The 20,298-nt window shown below is 43.2% G+C and overlaps 1 protein-coding gene across 2 annotated transcripts in view; it reads left to right on the forward strand.

Annotated features, from left to right (window-relative positions):
- The window catches only part of FMR1 (FMRP translational regulator 1), a 2,052,104-nt gene that overhangs the window by 430,957 nt on the left and 1,600,849 nt on the right, over nt 1–20,298 (forward strand). For both annotated transcript variants that reach the window (XM_044057587.1, XM_044057588.1), the window contains exon 2: nt 5,142–5,194. In XM_044057587.1, the coding sequence (XP_043913522.1) occupies nt 5,142–5,194 (53 nt within the window). The remainder of the gene's footprint in view (nt 1–5,141; nt 5,195–20,298) is intronic.

Below are 20,298 nucleotides of genomic sequence, written 5' to 3' on the forward strand. Positions count from 1 at the left end.
TGTTTGGGCAACAAACCAAAGACAGTCTATCTGTGAGCAAGAGGGCAAGGAGCTCACTGGGATTGGGATCAAGTTCTTGGTTCCCCAAAGGGCATTTCAGCACAACCAGAAAGGAGCTATGAACTTATGGCTTCACAAATCCCAGCCACTCCAAACAACTAGAGAGGTAAGGGATTTTTTTTTGAGGATTTTGCTCCTGTGATTCCTGATGTGCTGCCTGACTGTCTCCTTCTGGAGGCAGTTTAGGGACATTTCTCCTTACACATTCTGGAGTGGGTGGCCATCATGTCAGATTTGTAGGCAAGTAGGATCATATCTGGAGGCTAACCTACTCATTTTTTCACAAAGTCCTGCCCTCACTAACCAGCAGTTGCCACCCAGACAGTGAATAGTAGCAATAAAAGAGGTAGAAACACTCCTTACCAAGTGAGCTAGCCAGGAGGTTCCACTGGACCAGAGATTATCTGCATTTTACTCCAGACTATTTAGTTGCTAGAAAGATCCAAGACCTCTGGCTAATATTTAATCTTAGTTTTTTCAACAAACATGTAAAGAAGACTTTGGCCATGGTGCAGTCAGTTCTGCCATGCCTACAGGTAGGAGACTTGATGTGGTCTTTCAAATGGTGAGGGTTCAAAGGGATATTGCAGAAAAGACAGCAACTGGTGGGCAAACTACACTCTCATCTACTAACCTGGGTAGGTATTATGATCACAATTTCTTCTCTGTCCATGCATTTCATTCATAATGTGATGGGGGACGTCTCTCCTTACACATTCTGGCATAGATATCCATCATGCTGGATTTCTAGGTAAGGAGAGTCATAACAAGACTTTCTTGATTGTTTCCAGTTGCAGAAAAGGTCAGAGAACTGATTATGGTGGCTTAAGCACATGTGGAGATGATCATTTTCAATTTTGGGCCATGCCATTTTGACTCACCACATTCCCCTAGGGGTTTACCAAATGCATGGTGCCAGTTAAGGCCCACATGCAACTTCTAGGGATATGGATTTTTCTGTACTTGGACAGTTGGTTCATGGCAGCCACTTCCCTGGAGCACTTAATGGAAGTAAGTCAGTATTTGCTTCTGATCTGTCTCTCTTTGGGGATTATTATTAACGTGACTGAATCCAACCTACAGCCATCCTAAGACCTGGGACTTGCATCACTTTCTGATACTAATGCAAATACCAGGGACATACAGGATTGTGGACAGATTGAGCAGACATATTTTCCTTCCCCGTGAATGATCTCTCAGTGCTGAAGTGGTGAGTGATGTATTCAAGAAATGGGACAACATTACTGTGATCTTTATGCTTAGCCATTCAACACCAAGTGCTCCTTCTTTTTCAGAATAGTTCCTCTAGAAGGAAAGCCACTAAGGGAAGCATTCTCCCTTATGCCTTAACCTGCTGTAATTGATTCCAGGACTCTCTCAGGAAGCCAAAGAATGCAAGACTAAACTCATTCTCATAACACTGGTATGACCTCATCACACTTGGTTCCTCTTGCTGTGGCCTAATCTGAAAAAGAGACCCATATATATTCCTCCAAGCCCCTCTCTTTTGTCTCACCTGTCTGGGCTGCCTCACCCGAACATTCGATTTCTTAGTCTAAACTCTTGGTTTCTCCAGTTCCCATGATGTCCAGGAACCCTCAGTTCTCCCCAGAACTGGTGTACCTCATTAGAGATTTCCAAACTTGCATCCCAAAAAATTTATAAGAGTTAAATGGAAAAGGTTTGGCTTCTGGGCCCTTAACAGACATGTTACCCCAGTGTCAGTGCCATTAGTGAAAGTTTTAACATTTCTGACTTGAGTTGTATTACAAGGTAGTTCGTTTTTTTTCTGTCAGAGTTCATGTGACAGCCATCTTCTCTTTCCATAAAGAGTTTTCAGATCATTCTCTGGCTTGACTTTGGCCTTGTAAATCCTACCTTAAAGGCATTTTCCATTTGAGACCTCTCGTAACTAGACCAGCACCAGCTTGGGATCTAAATTTCATATTTGAATCTCTGTAAGAGGCCTTCATTTGAACCAGCTTGATCTCTGGATATTAAATTTCTTTCTTGGAAGGTGGCATTTCTGATGGGCATCACCTCCGCAAGATGAATTTTGAAACCTCAAGCCTTGTCTTCACATTTTTCCATATATTGTATTCCATCATGACATAGTCTGTCCTAAAACCAAACCTTCCCATCCCTACCCAAAGTTTCATCACAGATTAATTTGAACCATTGTATTCATTTGCCTGTATTTTTCCAAAGTACTCTAGTAAATGGGAATATTTGTTGCACTTGCCTATATGTTCATAGACAACTATGTTTTTTTCTGGATCCAAGCCTTTAGGAAGGACAGAAACTTTTTTTTTTTAGCTTTTTGCCAGATAATTGCGTCACATGATTTCTAAGACCAGCTTGGTTGAGTGGATTAATGATTGCATCTTATTTGGTTATAACAAGGAACGGCAAGAATCTGACCATTCCTCTGAAAGCACATTCTGTCAGGGCTCAAGCTTACACCTACAGCCTTTGAAGGAGTCTCCCATTTCAGGATATTACAGCAGCAGCTACATAGTCCTCCTTACATACCGTTGCAAAACATTATGGACTTTATTTCTAGGGAAAGAGCTTCCTTAAGAACTACCATTTTGAAAGGCTTACTAGGCCACCTGTTTTAGATGGGGATTCTGTCCTCCTGTTCCACTTTTCAGACAGGACCTGAGAAATAAGTAAGTTATGTACTGATCAGAACATTAGATTCCTGTGGTCTTTGTCTGGACACTAGATCAACCCACCCTCTTCCAAGTTGTGTTTTCCTTAGAGATTTGATTTATGGGGGATCATTTGAAGGATATGAATTGTATCAAATTTGTTTACGTGGAGATAATTGTACATAGTGGAACTTGCTCAGTCTCAAAGATTGGAACAAAAATGGCAGGTAAACACCACTAAAGGAAGCCCAGAACAAAGGAAGTAGATTCAGATAAAATATGGGCGAACCACCACAGAAGAGCAAAGTATAAAAACAAACAATAAAACCTTAATGCGACAATCAATCACTTCCTCCGATACCGGACAAGCGCTTTCAGCTTAAAGCCTTCTTCAGATCCTAAGAATACAGGTCCTGAGATCACTTATTTAAAACACCTTGATTCAGTCAAATCAAGAACTCTAACTGAAAAGTAAAATTCACAAAACATTAGGTGAAATCCAATTAAAAACAGTATCTCTGATTTGATTGGATCAAGGTGTTTTAAATAAGTGATCAGTTTTATTGTTCGTTTTTTATAATTTGGTCTTCTGTGGTGGTTCGCCCATATTTTATCTCATTCTCAAAGATTCAGCCAGGAGGGATTGTGGGTAGGGAGGAGCTAAAGCTTGTGAGGAGTCCGTTGGCCTCAAAAGCACCAGTCCTGTTTTTCCAATGTCCATATAGAAACCATGTAATTCTAATGTTCTACTAAGTACAGAACTTATATTTCAGAACAGCTGTTCTGTGTTGTAAACATTCCAGGTTAGTAGGGTTAAACCAGAGAGTTGTCAGGTGTTTCTTTGCAGTCCTAAAACATGAGTGCTTATGCTCTGAGTTTGTGTGTTTATATTAAGGGTATTTAAGGTGAGACTGACGTGAGATGGACCATCTGTTATTAAAAATAGATAATGAACCCCCCCCTAGATGTGAATTCTTTGTGACATGTCCGCTTTTAGAAAAAGAAAATCCCCAAAAATTCTTCCAGTAAAAGTAAAGCAGTGAAACTGCAGTGCTGTAAGTGAGTCAGTACTTGTATACCTACAGTGATTTAAGCCATTTTGCTGCTTCAGAGTATGTTTAGATATTGTTTGTAAGCATAAAATTTGCTGATAGTATAGACTCATTAACCAAAAAGTAGCCCAATCACAAATAAGCATTTTTTTATTCTGTCATGCAACTTCAGGATAATATGAGTATCGTGTTAAGGTGTGGTTATCCGGTCAGGGGCTTACTTGGCCATTCATACCAGCAGAGGTAGTCTGGCATAGTCAGACTGATAACTACTACTGAGAAGATGAGGAGTAGTATTTGCACAAAACCTAAAAGTGTCCGTTGTAAGGACAGTGATGCATGGAGTTTTACATTTGTTTTGCATTGAATTCTGTTAAGCAGTTGGCTGGCACGTAGGGAATAATTATCATGGGATGTAGATAAAGCCAAATATGTCTAAATAAATTCCCATATCCCTTCAGGTTTGGGATATGGGAATTTCCTGAAATGGGAGATGCCTTCAAAGGCTGTAGGTGTAGCTTGAGCCCTGTCAAAACGTGTTTTCAGAGGAAAGGTCATATTCCAGCTTTACAGTGGAAGATGGTCTACATAAAAGTGTAAGAAAGGTTTGTGACCAAGGAACAGTTAGCATAAGCAGCATATTGATACTTCATTCATAAGCTAAATGAATGATATTCCCAGGGCCTTGAAACACTGTTTTACTGACTGTTATGGTGAAAATGTTAATACTAGTAAAGTATTTAGCCTTGTATACAATTTGTGGGGATTTTTTGTGTATGCTCGTTCATTACCAAGTTATTCACATAATCCATTTCAGGGTCTTGGGAGCTAGGGCTACCTTGACAGTCTTTAGTGCAATTCATGCAAGGTCATCGTGAATGGAATGGCATCCCAGTGCATCACACACACACACACACACACACACACACACACACACACACACACACACACACACTTTAGATCAGCAGTTCACCTGCGGCACACCTTTGTGACATAAGAGGAAATCAAGAACACACAGTGAAGACTCGCATGGTCACGTGGAGGAGACGCAGGCTTTGTGTACAGAAAGCTCCTTGGCCTTGAACCGAACTGGAGAACCACGCAGAATAAGGCAGCGAGGCTGTATCCATGATGCACTTCATGCATTTTGTAACCAGTTTATGGTATTTGGAATTCATAAAGCAGAAGGTGTGCTTAGGATGCCTGTCTTACTGACTGCTTCGCTTGGAATGTATATGCAGCTTATGTGCCTTCTTTATACTCCGCTTTTTCATTTTAACATATACTTATATGCGTATATTCTCAGATGTAATTCTTGTTTTGTTTTAAACTCTTTGGTTTACTTGTTTGTTAACGTTTTGATTGGTTATTTTAGGCAATTGTGAAAGATGTGCATGAAGACTCAGTGACTGTGACTTTCGAAAACAAGTGAGTACTATTTTTTAAGAAATGTGAAAACAAAATGTATTACTTTTAAAATGACTATCTTACATTCTTCAGAAGTAAGTATTTTTTCTTTAGTTGTTCATCAGGGTTCTTCAGAGTTGCATGCAGATTTCCATCAAATGAGTTGTTGTTGTGTCTTTCGGCTTTTCCCGGTTAGGGGTCGCCACAGCGGAACTCCGGTCCGCTAATGATTGGCAGTAGATTTTTATGTGCCGAGTTGCCAGCCCTGACGCACAGCCTTCAACGAAGGTACGCCCATTCACGCACGTCTCCACATGGAAGACGCTGTAGCTGAGAATCGAACAGGTCGACGTCTTTCTGTGAGGCGACAACGCTACCGCAGCACCACCACCGCACGAGTTGGGGGTTAAAATAGAAAATATTGGTTAGAATTTTATTCTGTTAAATTTTGCTTTAACATTGCAAAAATCAGTTTTGCCTATTTTCATAGTAAAATTCAGAATACCTAATATTTTTATTAATTTGTTAACAGACTTAGACCACCAGGCTCAAGTCTTATTTTCATTCCGTAGTCATTGTATTGTCTAAGAGACTTGCTCACAGCTGTGCAGTAAGACAGATGGAGACTGAGGGAGTCAAACCTAGGATTTACAATAACCCCAGTGATCTGGTATTACCTTTTCGTTCGTTCTTCAACCAGTGGGGTCTTGGATCTGGCTTCTGGCTCTTCCATCGACTTTGGATCTGTAGCTCAATTTCCTCCCCTTACCCATAATCCCCTCTTTAGCCTGGATTAACTCATATCTCTTTTGCCACTTCAGCTATACAGATGTGGTCATGGGTAACTTGGGCGTGTAGGGACAGATAAGTGGTGGTATTATTATTTTTTTTTTTATCTTGACAGATAAGTTCATTATATCGGGCCTTTTGCTCTGTATTGTTTGTGTCTTTTAGTTTGTACTCTTTCTTGCTACCCATTTTTGGGTACTTCTGTTCCACCGTTGCTGGTAGTGCTTCTTTCTGTGTACTGTAGTTCATGTATGGTCAATCTTTCCTTTATTATGCATCCTTCTTTTCTATTTTGGTTGTTTCTGTTAGTTAAAGTTGGCTGATGTTCTTTGTGTTTCACTGTTGCAGTTATTACATTTGGGTAATCTGCTGGCAGGTTGCCCTCAGTCGGCCTGATTAACAAAGTCTTGGGTCCTGCGTCGGTTGCTGTCCCTTCTTCCATAATGTCAGGTTGTCAGGGGTATAAAACATGCAGCTGACACCATTTTCATCAGTCTTTCTTGCTGCGTGGTGCCCAAAGCAGAAGCAGTTTGCAAGTGCCGGTAAGCCGACTCCTGAAATTTTCGTTTTCGAGTTTCAGAACCGAAAGTCTTCAACCTAAAGCTAAGTACCCCGTTGGGGTAACTTTTTCTTGCTCCTTACCGATGTCAGTAAAAGTTAATAATTGTATTACTTGTGGGAAGCAAATACCTCATAAGGATTTTCATTTGTACTGTATTCCTTGCCTAGGCCCTGACCACAATGTGCCTTGCTGTCGGTTTTGTGCTAAATTTAATCAACGCACTATTAAGCATCGGTATATTTTTCCATCTAAATATTTTGAGTCAAGATTTAACTATTCAGAAAAGTCATCAGTTAGCAATCCGACTACCGGAATACACAAAAAAATGCAAAGAAGAAGACAGAGACAGACCGTCGAGGTCCATAACCAATGACTAAACTTCTCCTAAGCCAGTCGCCGGTTATCAGTGAGGCGCTTTCGCAGCCCCTGATGCCCGCTACTTTTGATTCGCAGGCCTCTACTGAGACCCATTCAGAGTCCGGTATGCCACGAGACACTTTAAGTATTGAACCCGCGGATGTCTCTACCTTAGATGGGTCTGGAGCCGCTGAGCAGGCACCGGCTTCTGAGGGTGTTTTCAGGCCTAAAGATTTGTATATTAAACCGACGCCATCTTCAAAACCTAGGCCAAAATCAACTTCTGTGTCTAAAAAACTGGCGCTTGGGCCACGTGCACAGACCCCTTTGCCTAAAAAACAAATGATCAAAATGGCTGAGGATTTAATTACCTTGATCAGGGGTTCCCATCCCCCTCCTGCTAAGAGGCCTAGGCAAGGCACTGATTATGAATCTTCAGATCAGGTTTCCATTTCTTCTGATTCCTCTTGTGATCAGGAATTATCTATTCCACCTTATGAGGACTCGGATGCAGAAGAATCCATCCCTTCTGCTTTTCCTCCTGAGGATTTTTTTTTTGGAGAAACTTTGCATACCTTAAGGGAACATTTTCACTGGGAGTCAGGATTTTTCAGAATCTAAAAAGAAGCTTAGGGATTTCCTCCTTCTTCCTCAGCATAGGCCTTTGGCTATAACTCCTGTTCTAGACATTGTTGATGTTTTCTCAGAATCCAGCTTGGCTCCTGATTCCCTGTATGCACTATTAAGCGTCGGTATATTTTTGCATCAAAGTATTTTGGAAACAGATTTAACTACCCAGAAATGTTGTCGGATAGCAATCTGACGACCAGAGTACATTAAAAACACAAAGAAAAGGACAGAGAAAGGCAGTTGAGATCCAAAACCGATGATGACGCTTCTCCTAAGCCAATCGCCGGTTCACCGGTACTCAGTGAGGTCTTTTGCAGCCCCTGATACCCGCTACCTTTGAGTCGCAGGCCTCTACCGACACCCATGTGGAGTCCGGCATGTTGCAAGATACTCAAGGTATTGGACTGACGGATGTATCTCCCTCGGATGGGTCCAGAGCCGCTGAGCAGGCACCGGCTTCTGAAGGTGTATTCAAAACTCAACATTTGTATATCAAACCGACGACCGCTGCAAAACCAAAGACAAAAGCAACTTCTCAAACTAAAAAACTGATGCATGAGCCATGTGCACAGGCATCTATGCCTAAAAAAATGATGATCAAAATGGCTGAAGACCTTATTACCTTGATCAGGGGTACCCATCCCCCTCCTGATAAGAGGCCTAGGCAAGACACTGATTATCAATCTTCAGATCAGGTTTCTGTTTCTTCTGATTCCTCTACTGGTCAGGAATTATCTATACCTCCCTGTGAGGATTTTGATGCTGAGGAGTCTATTCTTTCTGCATCTCCTCCTGAGGATTATTCATTTGGAGAAACCTTGCATACTTTGAGGGAGCGTTTTCACTGGGAGAGTCAAGACTACTCAGAATCAAAAAAAAGGCTCAGGGATTTCCTTCTCCCTCAGCGCAGGCCTTTAGCCATTCCCCTTGTTTTAGACATTGTGGCTGATGTGTTTTTGGCGTCAAGCTTGTCCCCTGACTCCTTACCTCCAGCTCCCAGTAAGCCTGACAGATATTACAGGGTCCCTAACTCACATACATTTTTATTTAGAAACCCTGCTGCTGATCCTGAAACTATTTCACAGGGTCCAAAGGGAGTTAAGGCCTCAACAGCAAAAAATCCTACCCCCTCTGACAGAGATTCAAGGGCACTGGACAGATGGGGAAAAAAAGTTTATACATCTGCAACCTTGACAACCAGGGCCTTAAACTGTCATTTTCATATGCTTAAGTACCAACAACATGTTATGGGGTTGCTGAAACAGAAAAAGATGTTGATTTCAGAATGTGCAGAAAATAAAGAATTGCAGGAATTGTTGCATGCAGCTGAACAAGTTGGAAAGCATACTGGTTTTGTTTCCTTAGAGGCCTCCTGCAGGGCTGCAGTTACTGGATCTGTGATTAGGAGGCATGCTTGGTTAAAGGAACAAAATTTACATGATCATGTTAAAGCTAAATTGCTAGATGCACCTTTACAGCATGATTCTCTGTTTGGTATTAAGGCAGAAGAGGTTTTAAAGAAAATGGAAGACAAAGCTAAGTCTATGCAAACTGTTAAAGACTTCTTACAAGTGCAGCCACCAAGATTCAGTAGACACTGGCCTACCAAAAATTGGTCCTTTCCTGTGTCAGACAGAGCTCAAAGGGGCAAATCCAGATGCCCTAAGGCTTCCAGATACCAGGCGCAAGATTAATACAGGTCAAAGCAATGGGGCACTTCCACCTCCAAATCTGGAGGAGATAAAGCGCAGACCTACAGAAAGCAATCCCAATGACTTCCTCTGCCTTCACCAAGCACTTATCTTTTGGCAGCACCGATAGGGGGAAAATTAGCACTTTTTGCTCAAAAATTGGCAGTTAATAACCCAGGACAAGTGGGTACTAAACATCGTATCAGAGGGATACAGATTCCATTTCCACACACTGCCAATGGCAAATGGTTGGCCAGATCTGCCGAAAAATCAATGGGCACAGAGGCACAGAAACAGGTTATGTCCCTCATAGATATGGGGGCCATTCAGACAGTACCAGAACAGGAAAAACGACAAGGTTTTTACTCAGGACTGTTCTTGGTACCCAGAAAGGACAAGGCCTGGTGGCCAATACTGGATTTATCGATTTTGAACACATACCTGGACACTCCAAAATTCAAAATGCTGACTTTGCAGCAGCTTCTGCCCATGCTGGGCAAGAATGCTTGGCTGGTGACTTTAGACCTAAAACAGGCATACCTACACGTCCCAATAAGACAGTCGTGCAGAAGTTTCCTCGGATTCAAGGCTGGCTTAATACATTACCAATTCTCTGAACTGCCCTTTGGCTTACCTGCTGCGCCCAGGGTCTTTACAAAGTGCCTGGCACCAGTAATTGCATTTTGCAGACAAAGAAGTATACAGATATATCCTTACTTGGACAACTGTCTCATTCAAGCAGAGAAAAAGGACACTCTTCTTCGACACCTGGCATTTGTGAAAAGGCTTCTAACATGCCTTGGGTACACAATAAACGAAAAGAAATCACAACTGGTGCCTTCTTAAAAGATAACATTCCTGGGTGCAAGCTTGAATACAACTGCCCAGATGGCTTACCTCACGCCATACAAGCAGAGGCAACTGACTTCTTACTTCAAAGTGATGGCAACAAAAACCCAGTCTTCTGCAAGACAAATTCTGCAGGCTCTGGGCTTCATGGCGTACTGCATACGACTGATTCCATATGCAAGACTGCATATGAGGAAACTTCAATGGTACTTAAAAAGTTTATGGAGTCAATATTCTCACAGTCTGGAAACAATGATTCCTGTCATTCCCTGCATGCAACAGGAGTTTCTATGGTGGGCAAAGGCATGTCACCAAAACATGGGACGGCCATTCACTCTACCCCCTGCCAGCCAAATCATGACAACAGGCGCATCAGATTATGCCTGGGAGGCCCACATGGCAGGAAGATGCATTCAGGGCTTATGGTCACCAAAACAAATGCATCTACATGTCAACCAGAAAGAGATGCTAGCTGTTCAAAATGCCCTAACAGCCTTCAAGGATTTACTTCATCCAGGACAACTACTAACACCACAGTTATGTGGTATATAAACAAGCAAGGGGGCACACACTCATACCCCCTCTTCAGATTAGCCATGGCACTGTGGAACACAGCTTTGACCTACCAAATACATTTTCAAGCTCAATTCCTGCCAGGAAAACAAAACACTCTGGCAGGCGATTTAAGCAGAAACCTTATGGACCCTCACGAGTGGAAACTAAATCCAGAAGTCTTCAGCATGATAACAGAGAAATGGGGGAGCCCAGACGTAGATCTATTTGCCTCTCCTCAAAATTATCAATTGAAAAAATTCTGCACAAGGACTTATCACAGACAAGCATGGAAAGTGGACGCCCTATCCTTCAGTTTGAAAAACCTATCAGTTTACGCCTTTCCTCCTCTGCCTCTTCTCCCCAAAGTCCTCCTAAAAGTCAGACAAGAGAAACCAAAGATGATACTAATTGCCCCGGACTGACCCCGCCAATACTGGTACCCAATCCTAAGGAATTTGTCTCAATACACAGCTTGGACCTTGCCTCAAAGACCACAATTACTGTCCCAGCAAAATAATCAGATCCTGCACAATCTACAGACTCTGAACCTGGCAGCATGGCTGATCATGTAGTCATACAAACAACACCTCTCAGTAAAGCTATGATGGATGTCATTTTGGAGGCCAGAAGGCCTAGTACTAGAAAATCTTATGCTGATAAATGGAAGAGATTCTGTGCTTGGAATCAAGCACAAGGAACTAATACAGCAGAACCAAATATTCCTCAGATATTGCAATACTTAACTGAGATGCTTGACAAATCAAGTAAAATCCATGCCTCTGCCATCTCGACTCATTACAATACAGAGCCACCAATCTTTTCTCATCCTTTACTAAAGCAGTATCTTAGAGGAGCGAAACATTTAAGGCCTCCTAGAAGATCACCATTGCCTGCGTGGGACCTCAATTATGTGTTGGAAAAGCTCACCCTTCCTCCATTTGAACCAGCTGCTACCGCTGATATAAAGTTCTTATCATGGAAAACAGCTCTGCTACTAGCAATTATTTCAGCAAGAAGAGTTTCAGAGCTACAGGCCCTAATGGCTATAGAGCCTTTTATCATATTTTATCCAGACAGGGTTTCTCTGAGGACAAATCTTACTTTGTATGCCTAAGGTGGTTTCCAGTGTGGCTCTTAACCAAACTATTCATCTGCCAATCTTTTATCCAAATCTGCAGAACAAGGGGGAGAGAATTCTGCATTCCTTGGATGTACACAGACAATTAAGATTCTACTTAAGCAGGACTAAAACTCTAATAAAACTGAGCAGTTACTAGTGACATATGCTGCAGGATCAGAGGGCAAGGCTATTTCAAATCAAACAATTTCAAAGTGGATAAGCTACTGCATCCATTTCTGCTACTTACACCATGGTAAACCTGTGCCCAAGGGCATTAGGTCTCATTCCACCAGAGCTGCAGCTACTTCAGCGGCCTTTCTAAGGGGAGTACCAACCAAAGACATTCTAGCGGCTGCTACTTGGAGTTCTGTTCACACCTTTACAAAGCATTATCATTTGCCTCTTTACTCTAAATCCAGGGCAGGCTTTGCCACTGCAGTTCTGCAGGGCCTTATAGCCGCTTCTAATGCTGTTTAGCTCCAGCCCCCCAACCATAGCTTTGGGATTCTACCCAAATGTAATGACTGCAGCAGTGAACACGAAGAATATAGTACAGTTGTGTACACTTACCATAAATGTAGATGTTCGAGTGTATTCACTGTTGTAGTCCAGGTCATCCCCCTGTCATTCTGGAGTTTATCTTTCCTTCTCTACAACCTATGTGGTATATTTGCTTGTAGATGAAGGTAAAGTTTATGTTGATGCATGCAGATATATATATATATATAAATATATATATATATATATATTTGCTACCTTTTTGGGGGCATCTGACATCGGGGGCAAGAAAAACTGAAGAAAATGCCATTGGCTGCATGTTTTATACCCCTGATGACCTGACGTCATGGAAGAGGAGACCGGAACCGATGCAGGACCCAAGACTTTGGAATTCAGGCTGACTGAGGTCAACCTGCCAGCAGATTACCCAAATGTAATGACTGCAACAGTGAATACACTCGAACATCTACATTTGTGGTAAGTGTACACAACTGTACTTTGTGTACACTTACCATAAATGTAGATGTTCGAGTGTATTCACTGTTGCAGTCCTGGATGTTCATTGTGTTTCACTGTTGCAGTCATTACACTTGGGTTATCCTGCTAGCAGGCTACCCACAGTCGGCCTGAATTCCAAAGTCTAGGTCCGGCGTCCATTGCTGTCGCTTCTTCCCTGACGTCAGTGCGCCAGGGGTATAAAAGATGCAGCCAACGCCATTTTCTTCAGTCTTTCTTGCCACGTGGTGCCCGAAGCAAAAGCAGTTCGCAAGTGCCGAGTTCGCAAGTGCCGGTCAGCCGACTCCTGAGATTTTCAAAAACGAATTTCAGATCCAAAGTCTTCATTTAAGCTAAGTACCCCATTGGGGAAACTTTTTTCTTGCTCCAGACCGATGTCAGAAAAAGTTAATTGTATTTCTTGTAGGAAGCAAATACCTCATAAGGATTTTCATTCTTACTGTATTCCTTGCCTAGGCCCTGATCACAACGTTGCTAGCTGTCGGTTTTGTGCTACATTTAACCAACGTACTATTAAGCGTCAGTACGATTTTGCTTTTCATTACTTTGGCCAAAGATTCAATTATATAATACCGGTGGAACAGCTGACGACTAGAGTTTATAAAAAATGCAAGGAAAAAGAAAAGGACAGGCATCCGAGGTCCAAAACCGACGACGAGGCTTCCGCTAAGCCAGTCGCCGGTTCTCAGTGAGGCGCTTTCGCAGCCCCTGACGCCCGCTACCTCAGAGCCACAGGCCGCTGACGACTCCGATGTGGAGCCAGTTAGGCCTCTGGATACTCAAGGTATTGGACACTCAGAAACTATTCCCTCAGATGAGACGCTGAGCAGGCATCGGCTTCTGAGGGTGTTTTCAGACCTACACAGTTATATGTAAAGCCTACTTCAGCTTCCAAAGCAAAGACTAAAGCAGCCCTAAAGACAAAGAAACAAGTACAGCATTCTGCTGGACTGACTTCCATGCCTAAAAAACAGATGATCAAAATGGCTGAAGACCTGATCACCTTGATCAGGGGTTCCCATCCCCCTCCTGACAAGAGGCCTAGGCAAGAGACAGAATATGAATCTTCAGATCAGGTTTCCATTTCCTCTGACTCTTCTTCTGAACAGGAATACTCTCTTCCTCCCTATGAGGATTCTGATGCTGAAGAATCTATCCCTTCAGCCTCTCCTCCTGAGGATTATTCTTTTGGGGAAACCCTGCATACCATGAAGGAGCACTTCCACTGGGAGAGCCAAGATTATTCAGAATCAAAGAAAAGGCTTAGATATTTTCTTTTACTTCCTCAGCACAGACCTCTTGCTATTTCCCCCTGTGCTAGACATTGTAGAAGATGTATTTTCAGAGTCTGGCCTATCTCCAGACTCCTTACCTCCAGCTCCTGTTAAACCAGACAGATACTACAGGGTTCCAGATTCACATACATTTCTTTATAAAAACCGTGCTGCTGACCCAGAAACTATTTCTCAGGGTCCCAAAGGGGTCAAGGCTTCCGCTGCAAAAAACTTTATCCCCTCTGACAGGGATTCAAGGGCACTAGACAGATGGGGGGAAAAAGGTTTACACTTCTGCTACTTTGGGTGTGAGAGCTTTAAATTGTCAATTTCATATGCTTAAATATCAGCAACACTTAATGTCTCTACTAAAACAGAAAATGTTGACAAATTCTGATTGTGCAGAAAATAAGGAAATGCAGGATTTATTGCATGCAACTGAACAAGTAGGAAAGCATACATTGCAATGCGGTTTTGATTCTCTGGAGGCCTCTTGCAGGGCCGCAGTTATGGGTTCTGTCATTAGGAGGCATGCTTGGTTAAAGGAACAAAATCTGCGTGATCATGTTAAAGCAAAATTATTAGATGCTCCATTACAGCATGATACCTTATTTGGTGTTAAAGCAGAGGAGGTGTTGAAGAAAATGGAGGACAAAGCGAAATCTATGCAAACAGTAAAGGATTTCTTACAGGTACAGCCACCCAGATTTAGCAGGAACTGGCCTACAAAAATAATTGGTCCTTTCCAGTGTCAGACAGGCCACAAAGAGGCAGATACAGGCGCCCCAGAGGCAGATCCCAGACCCAGAGCTCATGCAGGCCTAAACAGTGGGGCGCTTCTACCTCCAAAAGTGAAGAAGACAAAGCACAGCCATACAGAAAACAGTCCCAATGACTTGCCTCTGCCAGCACCAAGAACTTAATCTTCTTGCAGCCCCCTTGGGGGGAAAAACTAGCACTTTTCTCCCAAAATTGGCAAATGATCACCCAGGACAAATGGGTATTGAATATAGTGTCCCAGGGCTACAGGTTCCACTTTCACACCCTGCCAAAGGCAAAAGGTATGCCAAACCTGCCACACAATCAATAGGCAAATGCAGAAAAACAAGTTTCGTCCCTTATGAACATGAGGGCCATTCAGCAAATACCACAGCAAGAGCAGGGACAAGGATTTCACTCAAGACTTTTCTTGGTACCCAGAAAGGACAAAGCCTGGAGACCAATACTGGACCTGTCTTTTCTAAACACATTTCTGGACATTCCAAAATTTAAAATGTTAACTCTGCAGCAGCTTCTGCCCATGCTGGGCAAGAAGGCTTGGCTTGTAACTTTGGACCTAAAAGAGGCTTACCTGCATATTCCAATCAGACAATTTTGCAGAAGATACCTCAGATTCATAGCTGGCTCAATGCACTACCAATTCTCTGCACTGCCCTTTGGCTTATCTACTGCGCCCAGGGTCTTCACAAAATGCCTGGCAGCAGTAATTGCATTTTGCAGAAAAAGAGGAATTCAAATATATCCTTACTTGGACGACTGCCTTATACAAGCAGAGAACAAGGACACTCTACTAAAGCATCTGGCGTTCGTAAAAAGATTATTAATTTGCATAGGGTACACAGTAAACGAAAATAAATCAAAACTAGTACCCTCTCAAGAGATAATATTCCTGAGTGTAAACTTAAATACAACTGCCCAGATGGCTTATCTCATGCCAGACAAACAAAGGCAACTAACTTCTTCAAAATGTTGGCAACAAAGACCCAGTTATCTGCAAGAAAACTTCTGCAGGCTTTGGGCTTCATGGCATCCTGCATTCTGCTAATTCCATATGCCAGACTGCATATGAGGAAACTTCAGTGGTACCTAAAAAGTGTCTGGACTCAACATTGTCAAAGCCTGGAAGCATTAATTACCCTCATTCCTTGCCTGCAGCAGGAGTTTCGATGTTGGGCACATGCCTGTCACCTCAGTAAGGGACAGCCATTCACTCTACCCACAGCCAGGCAGTCAATAGCAACAGATGCATCAGATTATGCCTGGGGAGCACACATGACAGGAAAATGTATTCAGGGCACTTGGTCCACAAGCCAAATGCATCTACATGTCAATCAAAAAGAGATGCTAGCTGTTCAGAATGCCCTGACAGCTTTCAAGAAACTACTCCATCCAGGACAACTACTGATAAGGACAGACATACTACAGTCATGTGGTACATAAACAAGCAGGGAGGCACACATTCCTACACCCTATGCAGACAAGCCATGACTTTGTGGGACACAGCATTGACTTATCAAGTACACCTGCAAGCACAATTCCTGCCAGGAAAGAACAGTACTCTGGCAGACGATCTAAGCAGAAACCTCACAGTTCCCCACCAGTGGAAACTGGATCCGCAAGTCTTCAGCATGATAACAAAGGAATGGGGATGCCCAGACATAGATCTATTTGCCTCCCCTCACAACTGCCAACTACAGAAATTCTGCACAAGGACTTATCACAAGCAAGCATGGAAAGTGGATACTCTGTCATTCAGTTGGAAAAGTCTAACAGTATATGCCTTTCCTCCTCTGCCTCTACTCCCCAAGGTACTCCTAAAGTTCAGACAAGAAAAGCCAAGAATGATTCTGATTGCCCCAGACTGGCCACGCCAGCACTGGTCCCCATTCCTAAAAAGCTTGTCTCAAGGCCCAGCCTGGACATTACCTCTTATTCCTCACTTACTGACCCAGCGAAACAATCAGATTCTGCACAGCCAACTCAGGACCCTAAATCTGGCAGCATGGCGGATAATGTATCCATTCAAAATGCACCTCTCTAAAGCAGTGATGGATGTTATTTTGGAGGTCAGCCTGGCGGCCCAGTACCAGAAAATCTTATGCAGAAAAATGGAAAAGATTCTGTGCTTGGAACCAGGCAGAAGGAATTGACACATCTGTTCCAAATATTTCTTTGATTTCACAATACCTAACTGAGATGCTGGACAAAGGCCTATCCTTTTCATCAATTAAATTTCATTCCTCTGCCATTTCAGCTCATTACAATAAGGAACCTCCTATTTTTTCCCATCCATTACTAAGGCAGTACCTCAGAGGGGCCAAAAACATAAGACCTCCAAGGTGAGCCCCAATACCTGCATGGCAACTCAGTTATGTCTTGGAAAAACTCTCACTGCCACCTTTTGAGCCAGCGAATACAGCTGATATAACGTTTTTTATCTTGGAAAACAGCTCTGCTCCTAGCAATAACCTCTGCAAGACGAGTTTCAGAGTTACAGGCACTCATGGCTGTGGAACCATTTTCCATCCGGACAGGGTTTCTCTAAGGACGAACCCAACATTTATGCCTAAGGTAGTGTCCAGTGTGGCCCTTAACCAAACCATTCATTTGCCTACCTTTTATCCAAACTCACAGAACAAGGGTGAGAGACTTCTGCATTCCTTGGACATACACCGACAACTACGCTTCTACTTGGTCAGGACTAAAGCTTTCAGAAAAACTGAGCAACTTTTTGTGGCATGTGCTGCAGGATCTCAAGGAAAGCCCATCTCAAAACAGACTATTTCAAAATGGATAGGCTACTACATTTGTTTCTGCTACTCACAACATGGCAAATCAGTGCTCAAGGGCATTAGGCCTCATTCTGCCAGGGCAGCAGCCACTTCAGCAGCCTTTCTCAGAGGAGTACCAACCAAAGACATTTTAGAGGCTGCAACTTGGAGTTAAGTGCACACTTTTACAAAGCATTACCGTTTACCTCTCTACTCTAAATCCAGAGCAGGCTTCACCACTGCAGTTCTGCAAGGCCTTATAGCCTCTCCTAATCTTATTTAGGCCCAGCCACCCAATCTCAGCTTTGGGATTCAACCCAAGAGTAATGACTGCAACAATGAAACACGATGAACATAGTACAGTTGTGTACCTACCATAAATGTAGATGTTCAAGTGTATTCACTGTTGCAGTCTAGGTTACCCACCCACCATTCCCCCTTTTCTTTGCTGGGACTTACCTATACTTCTCTATTTTATACAACCTATGTGGTGTATTTGCTTATAGATGAAGGAAATGTTTATTTACTGCATGCATAATTATTGGCATAATTTTTTAGCCTACCTTTTTGGGGGCACCTGACATCTGGGGCAAGAAAAACTGAAGAAAATGGCATTGGCTGCATCTTTTATACCCCTGGCGCACTGACGTCAGGGAGGAGGCGACAGCAACCGACGCCGAACCTAGACTTTGGAATTCTGGCCGACTGCGGGTAGCCTGCCATCAGGATAACCCCAAGAGGAATGACTGCAACAGTGAATGCACTCGAACATCTACATTTATGGTAGGTACACAACTGTACTTTCCTGGAGCGAGACTCTGGGGATGGGCACAATGGCGCCCAGCTTACCTCATATTCTTCAGTACTTAACATAAATGCTCAACAAGGGCCTATCCTTCACGTCTATTAAAATTCATGCCTCTGCCATCCGTGGTGGTGCAGCGGTAGCGTTGTTGCCTCACAGCAACAGGTTCTCCCGTTAGATTCTCGGCTGGAGTGCAGGGAGTTCCTTCTGTGTGGAGTCTGCATGTCCTCCCCGCGGTTGGGTGAGCGTTCGAAAGACATGCGTGAATGGGCATGCCTTCATTGAAAGTTGAACGTTGAGCTGGCACTTTGGCGTTCGTGAAAAATCTACTGCCAGTCATTAGCAGATCGGAGTTCCGCTGTGGCGACCCCTAACCGGGAAAAGCCGAAAAGACAAACAACAATAATACTGGACCACCCCTCTTCTCTCACCCCCTTCTAAAGCAATTCCTCAGAGGGGACAAAAATTTAAGACCCCCCCCCCGGAGAGCCCCTACTCCAGCCGGGGACCTTAACTTTATATTGTAAAAGCTCACTCTCCCTCCTTTTGAGCCATCTGCAACTGCAGAGTTGAAATTCCTTTCTTAGAAAACAACCTTCCTTCTAGCCATCACTTCAGCAAGAAGAGTGTCTGAATTTCAGGCCCTCATGGCAGTGGAGCCCTTAATTATCTTCCATGCAGACAGGGTTTCCCTCAGGACCAACCCTTCCTTTATGCCCAAGGTGGTGTCTAGTGTGGCCCTTAATCAGTCCATTCATTTACCTACCTTTTTCCCTAATCCACAAAACAAAGGAGAACGAATACGGCACTCTTTGGTTGTGCACAAGCAACTTAGATTTTTTTTTGGACAGGACTATGCCTGTCAGAAAATCTGAACAGCTGCTAGTTGTCTTTGCTGCTAGGGCAGAGGGGAAGGCCATTTCAAAGCAAACCATTTCTAAATGGATAGCCCATTGCATTCATTTCTGCTATAAGCACCATAGAAAACCTACACCACAGGGGATAAGATCATCTTCCAGGGCTGCATCTACCTCTACAACCTTTCTCAGAGGAGTCCCTACCAGGGATATCCTAGAAGCTGCTACCTGGAGCTCTGTGCATACCTTCACCAAGCATTACCACATGCCCATTTTTTCTTTCTAAATCCAGAGCTGGTTTTGCCACTGCAGTCTTGCAGGGCTTAATAGCTGGCCCTAATGCTCTTTAACTTCCTCCTCCCTTCCTTAGCTTTAGGAATCTCCCCAAATGTAATGACTGCAACAGTGAAACACGAAGAACATAGTACAGTTGTGTACACTTACCATAAATGTAGATGTTCGAGTGTATTCACTGTTGCAGTCCTGGTTACCCTGCCTCCTGACTTTTCTTGGCTCTACCTTTCCTTCTTGTTTTAAGCTTTCTGGTGTATTTGCTTTTTGTTGGAGGTGTAACATATCATACAATTGCATCCCATTGTAGGGGCACCTGACATCTGGGGCAAGTAAAACTGATGTAATGGCGTTGACTGCATGTTATATACCGCTGACGACCTGCCTCATGGAAGAAGAGAGAGCATCCGATGCAGGAATCCAAGAATTTGATATCCAGGCCGGCTGAGTGCTACCTGCATGCAGATAACCCAAATGTGCAATGACTGCAACAGTGAATACACTCGAACATCTACATTTATTGTAAGTGTACACAACTGTACTTTATGCCTTTCCTACCACTCCTGTCATTCCTAAGTTTCTTCAGAAAATTTCAGAGCAGAAGTGCAAAGTAATCCTCATGTACCCCATCCTGGCCTCAAGTATGGCTTCCCTTCCTGTGGCTTTATGTAGTACATCCTTTCTGGGTATTGGATCCATCTCCAGATCTTCTGTTTCATCCATCAGGCATAAGTCATCCAGACATTTGGTTGGTATTATTGTTAAGGTGTTTAACTTATA

The sequence above is a fragment of the Protopterus annectens genome, chromosome 15.part0, assembly GCF_019279795.1.
Source record: "Protopterus annectens isolate FY-2018-M chromosome 15.part0, PAN1.0, whole genome shotgun sequence".
Lineage (NCBI taxonomy): Eukaryota > Metazoa > Chordata > Ceratodontiformes > Protopteridae > Protopterus > Protopterus annectens.